Source organism: Ranitomeya imitator, chromosome 6, assembly GCF_032444005.1.
Source record: "Ranitomeya imitator isolate aRanImi1 chromosome 6, aRanImi1.pri, whole genome shotgun sequence".
NCBI lineage: Eukaryota > Metazoa > Chordata > Amphibia > Anura > Dendrobatidae > Ranitomeya > Ranitomeya imitator.
The window spans coordinates 138,035,077-138,050,837 of NC_091287.1; the positions used below are offsets into that span (position 1 = coordinate 138,035,077).

The 15,761-nt window shown below is 40.6% G+C and overlaps 1 protein-coding gene across 2 annotated transcripts in view; it reads left to right on the forward strand.

Moving 5' to 3' along the window:
• KIF15 (kinesin family member 15) overlaps positions 1-15,761 on the forward strand; it is a 174,129-nt gene that overhangs the window by 59,943 nt on the left and 98,425 nt on the right. For both annotated transcript variants that reach the window (XM_069730135.1, XM_069730136.1), the window contains 2 exons: positions 3,074-3,197; positions 12,437-12,525. In XM_069730135.1, the coding sequence (XP_069586236.1) occupies positions 3,074-3,197; positions 12,437-12,525 (213 nt within the window). The remainder of the gene's footprint in view (positions 1-3,073; positions 3,198-12,436; positions 12,526-15,761) is intronic.

A 15,761-nucleotide genomic window follows, 5' to 3' on the forward strand; every position in this document is an offset into this window, starting at 1 on the left:
ATGGTGTCACACTTGGGTATTTTCTATCATATAGACCCCTCAAAATGAATTCAAATGAGATGTGGTCCCTAAAAAAAAAAATGGTGTTGTAAAAATGAGAAATTGCTGGTCAACTTTTAACCCTTATAACTCCCTAACAAAAAAAAATTTTGGTTCTAAAATTGTGCTGATGTAAAGTAGACATGTGGGAAATGTTACTTATTAAGTATTTTGCGTGACATATCTCTGTGATTTAAGGGCATAAAAATTTAAAGTTGGAAAATTGCGAAATTTTCGCCAAATTTCCGTTTTTTTTTCACAAATAAACGCAAGTTATATCGAATAAATTTTACCCCTACCATGAAGTACAATATGTCACGAGAAAACAGTGTCAGAATCACCGGGATCCGTTAAAGCGTTCCAGAGTTATAACCTCATAAAGGGACAGTGGTCAGAATTGTAAAAATTGGCCTGGTCATTAACGTGCAAACCACCCTTGGGGGTAAAGTGGTTAAATGTCCCCATTAATTTTAGCATATTGTGTACTGGAAAACGGGAAAAAAAATTACAAGTGCGGTGAAATAACAAAAAAAAGGTGCAATTCCACAGTTTCTGAGAGGCTTAAGACTGGGATCTAAGGGGTAAGGTTTCTCTTTGTGGAGAGTGATGAGCCAGGCCTGGTATGTCAGAGTGAGATCTCATTCTGCAAATTGAGATTCTTGTTTGGCTTTTATCTTGAGTCATATGACAAAACTCGTTAAAGTGTTGTTAGTAACATAGTAACATAGTAACATAGTTAGTAAGGCCGAAAAAAGACATTTGTCCATCCAGTTCAGCCTATATTCCATCATAATAAATACCCAGATCTACGTCCTTCTACAGAACCTAATAATTGTATGATACAATATTGTTCTGCTCCAGGAAGACATCCAGGCCTCTCTTGAACCCCTCGACTGAGTTCGCCATCACCACCTCCTCAGGCAAGCAATTCCAGATTCTCACTGCCCTAACAGTAAAGAATCCTCTTCTATGTTGGTGGAAAAACCTTCTCTCCTCCAGACGCAAAGAATGCCCCCTTGTGCCCGTCACCTTCCTTGGTATAAACAGATCCTCAGCGAGATATTTGTATTGTCCCCTTATATACTTATACATGGTTATTAGATCGCCCCTCAGTCGTCTTTTTTCTAGACTAAATAATCCTAATTTCGCTAATCTATCTGGGTATTGTAGTTCTCCCATCCCCTTTATTAATTTTGTTGCCCTCCTTTGTACTCTCTCTAGTTCCATTATATCCTTCCTGAGCACCGGTGCCCAAAACTGGACACAGTACTCCATGTGCGGTCTAACTAGGGATTTGTACAGAGGCAGTATAATGCTCTCATCATGTGTATCCAGACCTCTTTTAATGCACCCCATGATCCTGTTTGCCTTGGCAGCTGCTGCCTGGCACTGGCTGCTCCAGGTAAGTTTATCATTAACTAGGATCCCCAAGTCCTTCTCCCTGTCAGATTTACCCAGTGGTTTCCCGTTCAGTGTGTAATGGTGATATTGATTCCCTCTTCCCATGTGTATAACCTTACATTTATCATTGTTAAACCTCATCTGCCACCTTTCAGCCCAAGTTTCCAACTTATCCAGATCCATCTGTAGCAGAATACTATCTTCTCTTGTATTAACTGCTTTACATAGTTTTGTATCATCTGCAAATATCGATATTTTACTATGTAAACCTTCTACCAGATCATTAATGAATATGTTGAAGAGAACAGGTCCCAATACTGACCCCTGCGGTACCCCACTGGTCACAGCGACCCAGTTAGAGACTATACCATTTATAACCACCCTCTGCTTTCTATCACTAAGCCAGTTACTAACCCATTTACACACATTTTCCCCCAGACCAAGCATTCTCATTTTGTGTACCAACCTCTTGTGCGGCACGGTATCAAACGCTTTGGAAAAATCGAGATATACCACGTCCAATGACTCACCGTGGTCCAGTCTATAGCTTACCTCTTCATAAAAACTGATTAGATTGGTTTGACAGGAGCGATTTCTCATAAACCCATGCTGATATGGAGTTAAACAGTTATTCTCATTGAGATAATCCAGAATAACATCCCTCAGAAACCCTTCAAATATTTTACCAACAATAGAGGTTAGACTTACTGGCCTATAATTTCCAGGTTCACTTTTAGAGCCCTTTTTGAATATTGGCACCACATTTGCTATGCGCCAGTCCTGCGGAACAGACCCTGTCGCTATAGAGTCACTAAAAATAAGAAATAATGGTTTATCTATTACATTACTTAGTTCTCTTAGTACTCGTGGGTGTATGCCATCCGGACCCGGAGATTTATCTATTTTAATCTTATTTAGCCGGTTTCGCACCTCTTCTTGGGTTAGATTGGTGACCCTTAATATAGGGTTTTCATTGTTTCTTGGGATTTCACCTAGCATTTCATTTTCCACCGTGAATACCGTGGAGAAGAAGGTGTTTAATATGTTAGCTTTTTCCTCGTCATCTACAACCATTCTTTCCTCACTATTTTTTAAGGGGCCTACATTTTCAGTTTTTATTCTTTTACTATTGATATAGTTGACTTTTGGGATTGCTTCTTCCAATAGGTGGCGCTAGAGTTTTAGTCCCCTTTCCTCTCTGAAGAGGCAATTTGCATATTTAATTTCCCAGAGGAGCATGCAGACTTTTACATACTACTGTAAGCTTGGTCTGCGCTTAGCAATAGATCTTGTAGACAAAGTCCTGACAAATAATGTCCTGGTCATTCATAAATCCATAGCTAAAGGGTCATTCAGAAATCCACGTCAGATGGAAAGAAGAAAGTAAGGTGTTCAAAAATGTCCCCTCCGTGCAGCTTTCTCTGGGCCTTTGTAAATTTTGAAGTGTTGATACATGTGACAAATTGAAGTGACCCAAATAGTAAAACCATTGCATCCAGGGCATGTCAAGTTCAAATACGGTATTCCAAAACTTGTTTAGTTTTAGCTTGCATGGCTGTGCAACCCTCCACCGAATGTGTGTCCAGTTCTTCTCTAGAGTTAATTGTAATTTCATGTCATTTATCACCTCCAGGCTGTAGTTAATGAAGACACCCAAGGGAATGTGAGTCAGCTGCAAGCAGAGGTGAAGAAGCTGAAGGAACAGCTTTCTCAGCTCCTTTCCGGACAGATGCCACAGGATATTTCAATTGCCAGGGGTGAGATGAAAAATCAAAAGCATTTCCTACTGCTTTCTTAACTCCTTCACCTTCACATTGTGCTTGGCATGGTAATGATGGCTTCTAGCTGTCACTACATAAATAATTTGTCACAGTGGTAAATGTCAGATTCTCAAGAACTGACATTTTTATTTGACTTTTTAATTAAGTCATCTTTTTTATTATAGTTCTCATAATTTTTCAAACTTATTGAATAGCCTAAAACTTTATCTGACTATAAGCACATTGAGGTTTTTTTTTTACCTACTGCAGCATACTACATCTAGCTAATAGTGGAAATTAACCCAAAAGTTCTTATCTGCCGAAGATCACATTGGTGTAGTGGAGGTCACACTGTCGGGCTATCGTGGCACAAAATGAATATTCTGCAGATTTACTACACTGGACTTTTTTTTCGGAAAGTGCATAGTATATTAAATCAATAGTAATATGGGTGAGATATTACAAAATGTCATTTGCATTCTCCTGAAAAAAAATCTGCAGCGCTATTTGACTTGGTCTGCAGGTGTTTTTGCTACGTTTTTTTCTACAGCAAAACCTGATTTCTTGGCAGGAAAGAATCTGTGGCAAAAACGCATGTTTTAATGCATTTTTGGTGTGTGTGTGTTTTCTTGTTTTTTTTTCTCATGCTTTTTTGGGCTAACTTGTGTCTTTGTGCATGCTAATAAAGTGGAGTTCCCCCAGAGGAGAGAAAAAAATACTTCCTGTAGAACCATACCTCTAGATCACGATCGGACTGGAAAAAAAATCGCACAGCTCTCGGACCATGCTAGTACTGTCCAATTTTTATACACTGGTGTCCTTTGAAAACCTGTCAGTTCAGCAGCCGCACACAGTAAAATCACAACATGACAGGTTAGCATAGACTAGATAGATGAAAAGATGTCAGTGATATATATATATATATATATATATATATATATATATATATATATATATATATATATATATATTTTACAACAGGACCCGACATGATAGTATAGATAGATTACATACAGTATTTACACACAGAATGGATAGATATACAGATGTCAGTGACATATACATTTGTGCTCAAAAGTTTACATACTCCGGCAGAATTTTTGCTTTCTTGGCCTTTTTTCAGAGAATATGAATAACACCAAAAACTTTATCTCCACTCATGGTTAGTGGTTGGGTGAAGCCATTTATTGTCAAACTACTGTGTTTACTCTTTTTTTTTTTTAAACCTAAACAATCCAAAACATCCAAATGACCCTGATCAAAAGTTCACATACCCCATTTTTAATACTATGTATTACCCCCTCTAACATCAGTGACAGTTTGAAGTCTTTTCTGGTAGTTGTGGAGTACGTTCTTTATATTCTCATATAGTAAAGCTGCCCACTCTTCTTGGCAAAAAGCCTCCAGTTCCTGTAAATTCCTGGGCTGTCTAGCATGAACTGCATGCTTTAGATCTCCCCAGAGTGGCTCAATGATATTGAGGTCAGGAGACGGAGATGGCAGCTCCAGAACCTTCACTTTGTTCTGCTGTAGCCAATGACAGGTTGACTTGGCTTTATGTTTTGGATCGTTGTCATGTTGGAATGGCCAAGTGCGTCCCATGAGCAGCTTCCGGGCAAATTTGCCTCCAGTATTTGCTGACAAAGTGCTGCATTCATCTTTCCTTCAACTTTGACCAAGTTTCCTGTGCCTTTGTAGCTCACACGTGCCCAAAACATCAGCGATCCACATCTGTGCTTTACAGTAGGAATGGTGTTCCTGTTATCATAGGCCTTGTCGACCTCTCTCCATATGTAGCGTTTATGGGTGTGGCAAAAAAGTTCAATTTTGGTCTCATCACTCCAAATTACCTTATTCCAGAAGTTTTGAGGCTTGTCTCTGTGCTGTTTTGTGTATTGTAGGTGAGATACTTTGTGGCATTTGCACAATAATGGCTTTCTTCTGGCGACTCGATTATGCAGCCTATTTTTCCTCAAGTGCCTTCTTATTGTGCATCTTGAAACAGCCACAGCGCTAGTTTTCAGAGAGTCCAGTATTTCAGCTGATGTTATTTGTGGGTTTTTCTTCGCATCCTGAACAATTTTCCTGGCAGTTGTGGACGAATTTTTGTTGGTCTACCTGACCGTGGTTTTGTTTTTACAGAGCTCCTGATTTTCCATTTGTTAATCACAGTTTGAATGCTGCTGACTGGCATTATCAATTCCATGGATTTCTTTTTGTATCCCTTTCCTGTTTTATACAGTTCAACTACCTTTTCCCATAGATCCGTTGACAATTCTTTTGCTTTCCTCATGACTCACAATCTAGAAACCTCAGTGGCTGGTTAAAAGATGCAAGAGTCTGTCTGAATCCCAGAAACTGACTCTACTTTTATGCACTCACTGATTACAAGCAAACAGGTCACAGGTGAGGATGTTACCTTTAGTAGTTATTCAAACCCATTTGTGTCAACTTCTGTGCATGTTATCAGGCCAAAATCACCAGGGTATGTGAACTTTTGATGAGGGTCATTTAAATGTTTTGGGTTGTCATTATGATTTAAAAGGAGAAAACACAGTAGTTTGACAATAAATGGCTTCACCCAACCACTAACCATGAGTGTAGAAAGTTTTGGTGTTATCATTCATATTCTCTGAAAAAAGGCCAAGAAAGCAAAAATTCTGCCGGGCTATATAAACTTTTGAGCACAACTGTATAATTATTACAGATTATTTTTCTAAAAAAAAGTGTGGGCTCCTGTGTAAATTTTTTAACTAGCAGAGGGAATGACTACGGCTGGGGGCTGTTGTTTATAGTCTGGAAAGGGGGTAATGTCCCTGCTTCCCAGGCTATTAATATTGGCACACAGCTGTATACATAGCCTTTACTGCCTATTAAAATAGGGGGCCCCCCAAAAAAATTACGTAGGGTCCCCCTATATTTAATAACCAGCAAAGGCTATATAAATAGCTGTGGGCTGATATTAATAACCTATAAGATGTGCCAGTTCTGCCACTTAGTCTCACTCTTCCCACTTGCCCTGATGCGATGGCAAGTTTGGTAATAGTTGTGGGGTTTGTCACCTTTTGTCAAGTGACATTAAGCCCTGAGGTTAGTAATGGAGAGGCGTCTATAAGACTCCCCCATTACTAACCCCATAGTCATGTTGTATAAAAACACACACACACTCAGAATAAAGTCCTTTAATTGAAAGAATTACAGACGCCTTTAATAACTCTTAATTATACCACACCTGTCCGTTGTTCTGTCCCATGCCGTAATCAGTGTCTGGGGAATAAACAGTTTTCAATCTGCATGGTGCCAAGATGAGACTGTCCAGGCTGAGAACCCCTGGTTAATGAGCTACTGCGAACGCAGCATCAGTGCAGGTCACTGAGGGCTGAACTGCAGTGACCTCTGTGAGATCGCCGCTAGACCGTGAGAAAGTCTCACAGTGCAGAGGTGAGTTCACTGGGAGTGGTGACATTCTCCCGCTGATCTCGCCTGGAAAAGCGCACGCTGTATACTGGGCTGTGACATGCGGTGAGACACAGCCCAGTCAATTAGGGGGTGTGTGTGTAGCTGGGTCACGCCTGGTTGAATGAAGGGATTCCGGAACTTGAAGTGACATTGGCGGATGTCAGCGGCAGTTACGTGATGTGGACTGAGCAGTCAGTGATAGCGCCGCTCACCGGCACATATGACAGCAGTATGTATTTACAAAAACACTTATTTACAATGTTGGAATCGATGGGGGCATTATAAAATGTAGTGGATAACCTCTTAAACTTCATTGAGTGCGTTCCAGCCCAGCTTGCCAGTCAACGTTCTTCTGAAAATCGCCAGGCATATGTATTCCTCTAGGACGGGTTTGGGGAACCTGCCGCCCAGTATCCATTTACGGCAGACTTCCAGGGACCACAGCGCTCGGGCCAACTTCTCTGTTTTTGAGGCTTTTTAATTTCCCTTTTACACTGCAAGCATGTGCAATCAGCGTTCACAACTGAACGTTGCGGCGCATGCAATAAGGGATTACGTCCTGACCCTGGCCAGTGCTCTCTGTGGGCGGAGTTAGTGCACTCTGCGCTCACATCTCTCTGATGAAGACAGCAATTGTAGTGTCTCTTATGATGTACAGTCATGGCCAAAAGTATTGACACCCCTGCAATTCTGTCAGATAATACTCAGTTTCTTCCTGAAAATGATTGCAAACACAAATTATTTGGTATTATCTTCATTTAATTTGTCTTAAATGAAAAAACACAAAAGAGAATGAAGCAAAAAGCAAAACATTGATCATTTCACACAAAACTCCAAAAATGGGCCAGACAAAAGTATTGGCACCCTCAGCCTAATACTTGGTTGCACAACCTTTAGCCAAAATAACTGTGACCCACCACTTCCGGTAACCATCAATGAGTTTCTTACAATGCTCTGCTGGAATTTTAGACCATTCTTCTTTGGCAAACTGCTCCAGGTCCCTGATATTTGAAGGCTGCCTTCTCCAAACTGCCATTTTTAGATCTCTCCACAGGTGTTCTATGGGATTCAGGTCTGGACTCATTGCTGGCCACCTTAGAAGTCTCCAGTGCTTTCTCTCAAACCATTTTCTAGTGCTTTTTTAAGTGTGTTTTGGGTCATTGTCCTGCTGGAAGACCCATGACCTCTGAGGGAGACCCAGCTTTCTCACACTGGGCCCTACATTATGCTGCAAAATTTGTTGGTAGTCTTCAGACGTCATAATGCCATGCACACGGTCAAGCAGTCCAGTGCCAGAGGCAGCAAAGCAACCCCAAAACATCAGAGAACCTCCGCCATGTTTGACTGTAGGGACCGTGTTCTTTTCTTTGAATGCCTCTTTTTTCTCCTGTAAACTCTGTTGATGCCTTTGCCCAAAAAGCTCTACTTTTGTCTCATCTGACCAGAGAACATTCTTCCAAAATGTTTTAGGCTTTTTCAGGTAAGTTTTGGCAAACTCCAGCCTGGCTTTTTTATGTCTCGGGGTAAGAAGTGGGGTCTTCCTGGGTCTCCTACCATACAGTCCCTTTTCATTCAGACGCTGACGGATAGTACGGGTTGACACTCTTGTACCCTCAGACTGCAGGGCAGCTTGAACTTGTTTGGATGTTAGTCGAGGTTCTTTATCCAACATCCGCACAATCTTGCGTTGAAATCTCTTGTCAATTTTTCTTTTCCGTCCACATCTAGGGAAGTTAGCCACAGTGCCATGGGCTTTAAACTTCTTGATGACACTGCGCACGGTAGACACAGGAACATTCAGGTCTTTGGAGATGGACTTGTAGCCTTGAGATTGCTCATGCTTCCTTACAATTTGGTTTCTCAAGTCCTCAGACAGTTCTTTGGTCTTCTTTCTTTTCTCCATGCTCAATGTGGTACACACAAGGACACAGGACCAAGGTTGAGTCAACTTTAATCCATGTCAAGTGGCTGCAAGTGTGATTTAGTTATTGCCAACACCAGATAGGTGCCACAGGTATGTTACAGGTGCTGTTAATTACACAAATTAGAGAAGCATCACATGATTTTTGAACAGTGCCAATACTTTTGTCCACCTTCTTTTTTATGTTTGGTGTGGAATTACATCCAATTTGGCTTTAGGACAATTCTTTTTCTGTTTTTTTTTTCATTTAAGACAAATTAAATGAACATAATACTACCAAATAATTTGTGGTTGCAATCATTTTCAGGAAGAAAATGAGTATTATCTGACAGAATTGCAGGGGTGTCAATACTTTTGGCCATGACTGTATATGCTTCAGCTCCAGTGTATCCTATTTGATGTATGCACTCCAGTCCTAGTGTATCCTTTGTGATTTATATGCACCAGCCCTGGTGTCCGATGTGATGTATATCTATATCTCATGTGATGTCAATACAGCAGCCTCAGTGTCTCCTATGTGATGTATATAAAGCAGTCTTGGTGTCTTCTATGTGATGAATACTGCAGACCTCTCACTGCTTGTGTTCTATAAAGGTAACTTAAGCAGTTATATATTTTCCACTGTCAGGAGACATGCAGTGTATTAAGATTTTCTTCAGAACAGCTTACTGCTGCAAAGTCTATACAAAACTTATCGCTAAGAGTTGATGAACAGGTAGCTCAACTCTTTAGAACCACTACAGTGCTGCTTTCTGATTGTGTCCCTCAGCTTACCCTTGATAAATTGATCAATTCCCTCTCAAAATTGGCTTTTTCGACAGCATGTTCCACTGTACGTCCTTGCTTTCATGTGGCATCTCTGGGCTTAGGCACCATCACCAGGGTGATTATTTTGCAGCTCCTCTGAAGAATACTTTTGATTACCGTATAGTTTCTAGATTCCCCAAAACTGTAGATGCTCTCTGCCATCTTAGTGATCTCAGAGGTTTTTCTCCTTTGCCAACTCCTCTTCTTCCGGGTGCATCAAGATGTGCTCCCTACTCTGTTATTCCAAGTAGCTCTCTATCAAACCAAAAGCTTCCTGGTATCCTGAAGGTAGAGAAGCCCTCAACTTCCAAGTTCTCCACAGGATGAAGGTCTTTCCCTTACTGAAAACATCTTTATGGGTGGGGAGACATTGTCTCTTTCAGAGATATTTGGTTGAAAACTGTTGAAAGAAAGAGCACAAATAGTGTCTTATCTGAGAAGGATTGCACTCACCAGATGTAGCTGAGTTGAAGCATTGAAAGGATTCGCTGCACCAGATCCAGGAAGGACCAGCCGTTAGATACAGATTGGGATGATTGTGGTAAATCTCTGTGCTGCTGAATCACTAGAATTCCAGAATTATTAGTACATGTGGCTTTATTATTATACGCATTTCAGAGTTCAAGACTCCTTCATCAGGAGCACCACAGGAACATGTCAATACAGTTTACACCATTCTTTAAATAGCAAACAGTTCAAATAACAGCGCCAAAATGGTCACCTGATCAACCTTGTCAAAAACAATGATGGGTTAATCCATCATTATTTTTATCATATTGTTTTTTTAATAAATTCTAATTGTTTATTCATTGTATCCTATCCATCATGTCTTGTCAATGAACTTTGACAATGCTGATCAGGTGACCATTTTGGCGCTGTTATTTGAACTGTTTGCTATTTAAAGAATGGTGTAAACTGTATTGACAGGTGGGTTTCCTGATGAATGAGTCTTGAACTCTGAATAATAAAGCCACATGTACTAATAATTCTGGAATGCTAGTGATTCAGCAGCGCAGATATATACCACAGTCATCCCAACCAGAGATATTTGGTTGTTTTAGGGGAATGACGACTGCTTTAGTGAAGTAGTATCTAGATTAAATTATCCTCCCTGCCAATTAAGTTTTTTTTCTTCATCGCTTCTAAAGGCTCAACCTTGCACTTCTTACTCCATGGAGCTGAAGGCTCGGAAAAAGCATTGTTCCCATTCCTGACGCAGAATGGTTCTACATTCTATTTCAACCTTTTCACAGTTCTGAAAAAGGATGGTTTAGTCAATCCCATTCTGGTCTTGAAGAAGCATAACAGATATGTGCAGGTCCTAAGATTTCAAATGGAATTCCTACATTCTATAATCATATCACTAGAGCCAGAAAAATTCTTTGGTAAGACTTTTACAACTCGTATCTTTGCAACCCCTTTTTGCAAGTCTGATCAGCAATTTCTTTCTGATTCTCCTCAATTTCAGTTTGTGACACTGCCTTTTAGACTAGCTCCCAGGGCCCTCACAAAGTATCTCTCTTCATGACATTACCTCATGCCAGACTGGTCAGTCATCCCTTTATATGAATAATCCTTTGGTATAGTCACCATTCAGGGAGTAGAACCTGTCCAGTCTCCAACGCACCTTGGAATTTTTCACTTAAATCATCAACGGCAGAAGTTAGGTCTAACGCCATCCCAGCACCTGGAATTTCTTGGCACTCGAGTGGGTTAAGTCTTCGTTTCCCCAGACAAGCTCTCTTCTTTGAGATGGATTGACTTATTTTCAGATAGAAATCTCGCTCTCAATTTGTTTTTACATTATTGTTCTGGGTAGTACTATGGTCTCAATCTAAAGAGTGGTACTTTGTGCCCAATTTTACACCTGTCTACTACAACATTCCATCCTGTTTCTCTGGAATTAATCAGTGGTCTCTTTCGGCCGTCACATCCATCTCTTTATTCAAGTCTGCATAAAGCTGCTTTTGTTGGCTGACAGCCTACATTCTGCTTTCCGGACAATCAATCCATCCATCCTTCCTTCCTCCCCAATTGCATGTCATTACCTCTGATGCCAGTCTCTCAGGCTGCGAAGCGGATGTTCAACCATCACACCACTCTGGGTCCCTGGTTTCTAGAGGAATTCCTGCCACAAAATCTATCTTATTGAATTGAGACCCAATTTTCTGGCCTTTTTCCCACTGGTACTCACATCTCAGTGACCACCTACTTCAAGTGCAGACAGGCCACTGCAGTTGACTTGTGTATCTGAACCATCCAGGAGCAGAGAAACTCTTGATCCAGCAAAGTGGTCTTTACCCCCCCAGAGCTCTCAGCCAGCTCTGCTTTCGCTGGGTCACTTCTGATGTAGACGTCCTGGCAAGTTTCAATCCCAATCTGTTTTACTAGTTCTTGGAACCAGAGGGTCTATTTACAGTGAATGATAATGTCACTCATAGGAAAGAGTACTTTCTGCTCCATCTCTTCCCTTCTAGTCTGTGCTCTCAAGTGGGAGATGAGGGAGGACATGCCTGATTGCTCTGGACTATCCTTGCCAGGCATGGTACAAAAATCACAAGACTGATTTCATCAACCAAGGTATCATTATAATCAGTATTCCTGTGCTGACCTGACAGTGTGTGTAGGTTACTGTGCACAATCCTGCTGACGGGTTCCCTTTACGGAGGACCTGATTGGCAGAGTGTGTCCGGGAGGGGTGAAATCACACGCCCCCAAAGAAGACTGAAGAAACGTCCATTTGCCCTATAAGCAGTGATTTCACATACTGCACTCCAAAAGCAACAAATGGGAATATGTCTGCAATGGAGCGATGCAGAGCAACGCAGAAAGAAGTGGTAGAATCCGGGAGCTTAGGGATGACTACTAGGTATTTTTTTTTTTTTTTTTTTTTTTTTAAGTAGACCTTCTTCTTGTTTCAGACTTGCTAACAATGGTTTTGTTTGTAGGATTGGCAAGGTTTACACATGACTGAAATGTGTTTTTGCCACTATGTTCACATGGGAATAATATAAAGCTTTGTATGAACTATTTTAATTCTTATACCTAGCACCTTCTATGGATGAAAACTCTACGGACTACATGAACAACTTTTTAGAAGCAATGATGCTCCTGGAGAAGTCTGACACTGAAAAGAAGGTAAGATCAGCAATTGCCTGTATGGTCATAGAATTGTTAAGATGTAGAAAGAAAGGGCCACAGGTTCAGTGAAAGTACTTAGCCTGTCTACCAGAAGCGAGACAATGAACATTTCAATGAGAATAAGCAGTTGAAACACAATGTATAGCAGAAGTAGAGTATAAAGTAAAGGAGTCAAAAATGGAAAACATCTGTTTAAAATTATCTAACATCATTGGAATCATTTTCATAGCCATAATGGATCTGGTAAAAAAAAAAATGGAAGTCAGTGCTGAATACAAACGTAGGCCTCTAAAATTCTAGAGGTTGGGTTCCATAAAACAGGCAGTCTTCATGTTAGTCACATTCAGAATATGGACAATTCTAGAAAATGGGCAGCTACCTTCTGAGAATTTTCTTTGGGGACAAATATATTTTACTAGATGGTGGCCCGATTCTAAAGCATCGGGTATTCTAGAATATGCATGGCCACGTAGTATGTTGGCCAGCCACGTAGTATGTTGGCCAGCCACGTAGTATGTTGGCCAGCCACGTAGTATGTTGGCCAGTCACGTAGTATGTTGGCCAGTCACGTATGTAACAGGTTAAAAAAGAAACATACACTCACCCTCCGAAGGCCCCTTGTAGTCCTGTCGCCTGTGTGCAGTGTACGCGGCAGCTACCGGTCCCAGGGTTGGTATGAGCGCACGACCTGTGATGACGTCGCGGTCACATGACCGTGACATAATGGAAGGTCCTTCTCGCATACCATCCTTGGCCCCGGAACCTGCCGCTTGCACTGCCGAGGAGAGGACGCGACGGCGGAGGGTGAGAATAACCTTTTTTTATTATTATTTGTAACATTAGATCTTTTTACTATTGATGCTGCATACGCATCATCAATAGTAAAAAGTTGGTCACACAGGGTTAATAGCGGCGTTAATGGAGTGCGTTACACCGCGGTCCATTAATGCTGGCATTAACCCTGTGTGAGGGCTGACTGGAGGGGAGTATGGAGCCGGCACTGACTGCGGGCAGGAAGGAGCGGCCATTTTTCCGCCGGACTGTGCCGGTCGCTGATTGGTCGTGGCTGTTTTGCCGCGACCAATCAGCGACTTGGTTTTCCATGACAGACAGAGGCCGCGACCAATGAATATCCGGGAGACAGATAGACAGACGGAAGTGACCCTTAGACAATTATATAGTAGATAATTTTCTATGGCCTAATGCAGATTTCTATTAATTCTATATATGGTCTGTTTCCCTGCTGACTGCAGCGAACCTGCTAAAGCGAACCTAACTTAAGAAAAAATGCTATTTGCTTGCAGATATAGTGTTAATCTACAGGTAAATAGCATTAATATGCTGCCTTACTGAATGCATTACTACTGGAAGGAAATTAACTTATATCCTCCAGAGGAGCTGCAGGCTTCACATGCACGCTGCAGAGCAAGCTGTCAATCAAAGTGCCAGGGAGTGGCCATATTTTTAGCTCACAAAATTGTGGGTGTAATCTCTTCATGACCGAAAGCAGCTCCCACAATGATACAAGATCATTTCCCCTCAGGAGCCATTCTTTCTTTAAAGCGACAGGGCTGCATTTTAACTCTATTTATCTGTAGGTTAACCCTATCTGCAGGTAAATAACTGTTTTAGTTCAGGACAGATTCTCTTTAAGCAAGAGTCCACGCCCCCGGAAGAAGCTAGTGGGCGAAACGCGTGTCAGGTCACATACCGGCACCTTTCTCTTTATTACGGCTACTTTGGAGGTAAAGTATATGGACATTTTTTGATTACTATATCAGGGAACCTGTCTGACTCACTCGTTCTCATTCTTATTGTCTCATTTTTCGGATTAGATGTACTTGTCCTCTTCCTTATTATGGGATTAAACACGCATTTTTTAGGGCATTTGTTTCCCTGCAGTGATATATGGTTACTAATCTTTTAGGATGCTATGCAGCACCTGGGATATTTATTTGGCACTATATGAGATGCAGCTGCTCTACAAGTGTTGTTTGTGCTGGGAAGGAAATATAAATATACAGATATATATATATATATATATATATATATATATATATATATATATATATATATATATATATATATATATATATATATATATATATAAAAATTTCCTTCATGTAAATAGGCCGGTTGTTTACCCTCCTTGGGGTTATATGGTGTGATGTTGATATGTGGCCATTTTTATCTTTTTTGTTATATCTTTAATAAAAGAAATTGAGATGTAATATGGATGTTTTTGCTACTTTGAGGTGACAGTTACCTTACTGCCTCTTGTGTGTCTCAGTGTTAGTAAGAAGTTTCATCAATCTTGATAGGACATAGATTGGTAATCTAGGTCCCTAAAGAGACAGGTTTTGTAAATTTGTTGAAAAAATGAAAAATTACTGCTAAACTTTTAACACCTCTAATATCCTAACAAAAAAAAACTATGCTTAAAAAATGATGCAGATGTAAAGTAGACATGGGGAATGTAATTTATTAACTATTGTGTGTGTGGTATAAGGCCAAAAAAACTTAGTTTGAAAATTGTCAAAAATTCAATATTTTCATAAATGCAAATCATATCAACCAAAATTTACCACTAATATAAAGTTCAATATGTATGTCTCGAATAATCCATCTCTCAATGACTGAAACATTTCAGAGTTATTACCTAATAAAATGACGCTGGTCATATTTCTAAAATTTAGCTTGGCTATTAAGGTCAAAATTGACTCTGTCACTAAGGGGTTAAAGAAAGCCTGTCGCCTGATTCATGATGCCCAATCCCCGAGCAGCATGAATAAGATCCTGGCTGCATTATTGCAGGCAGATATATATATATTTTTTCCGAAACACTCTAGTGTTTAGAGGAAGTCGTTAGAAGATCCAGCCAAGGACTAAAGATGAGACTAGTCCGACTTAATCGCCTCTCGCAGTGCTAAGAAAAGTCGGCCAGGGATGGGACAGGACTAATGTAATTTTCAGCTATGGTCCCATTTTTTATTTTTTTTTTTAAAGTATGTTTTCTCAGAAATACAGGTGCATTTCCAAGAAAAACATACCTGGTGCATCACTAATTCATGCTGCCCATGACATGTCCCTTACACAGGTGTACAATTCATCTGTATGAGGCGCCTCCTTTTCTCTTCCTATTTTTGTGCTAAAAAGAATACAAGTGTGATGACGGGAAGTGTTAGAGCAGTTGCTTGTAATAGAGGCTGTCACTCCAGGGAATTTGCTGCATA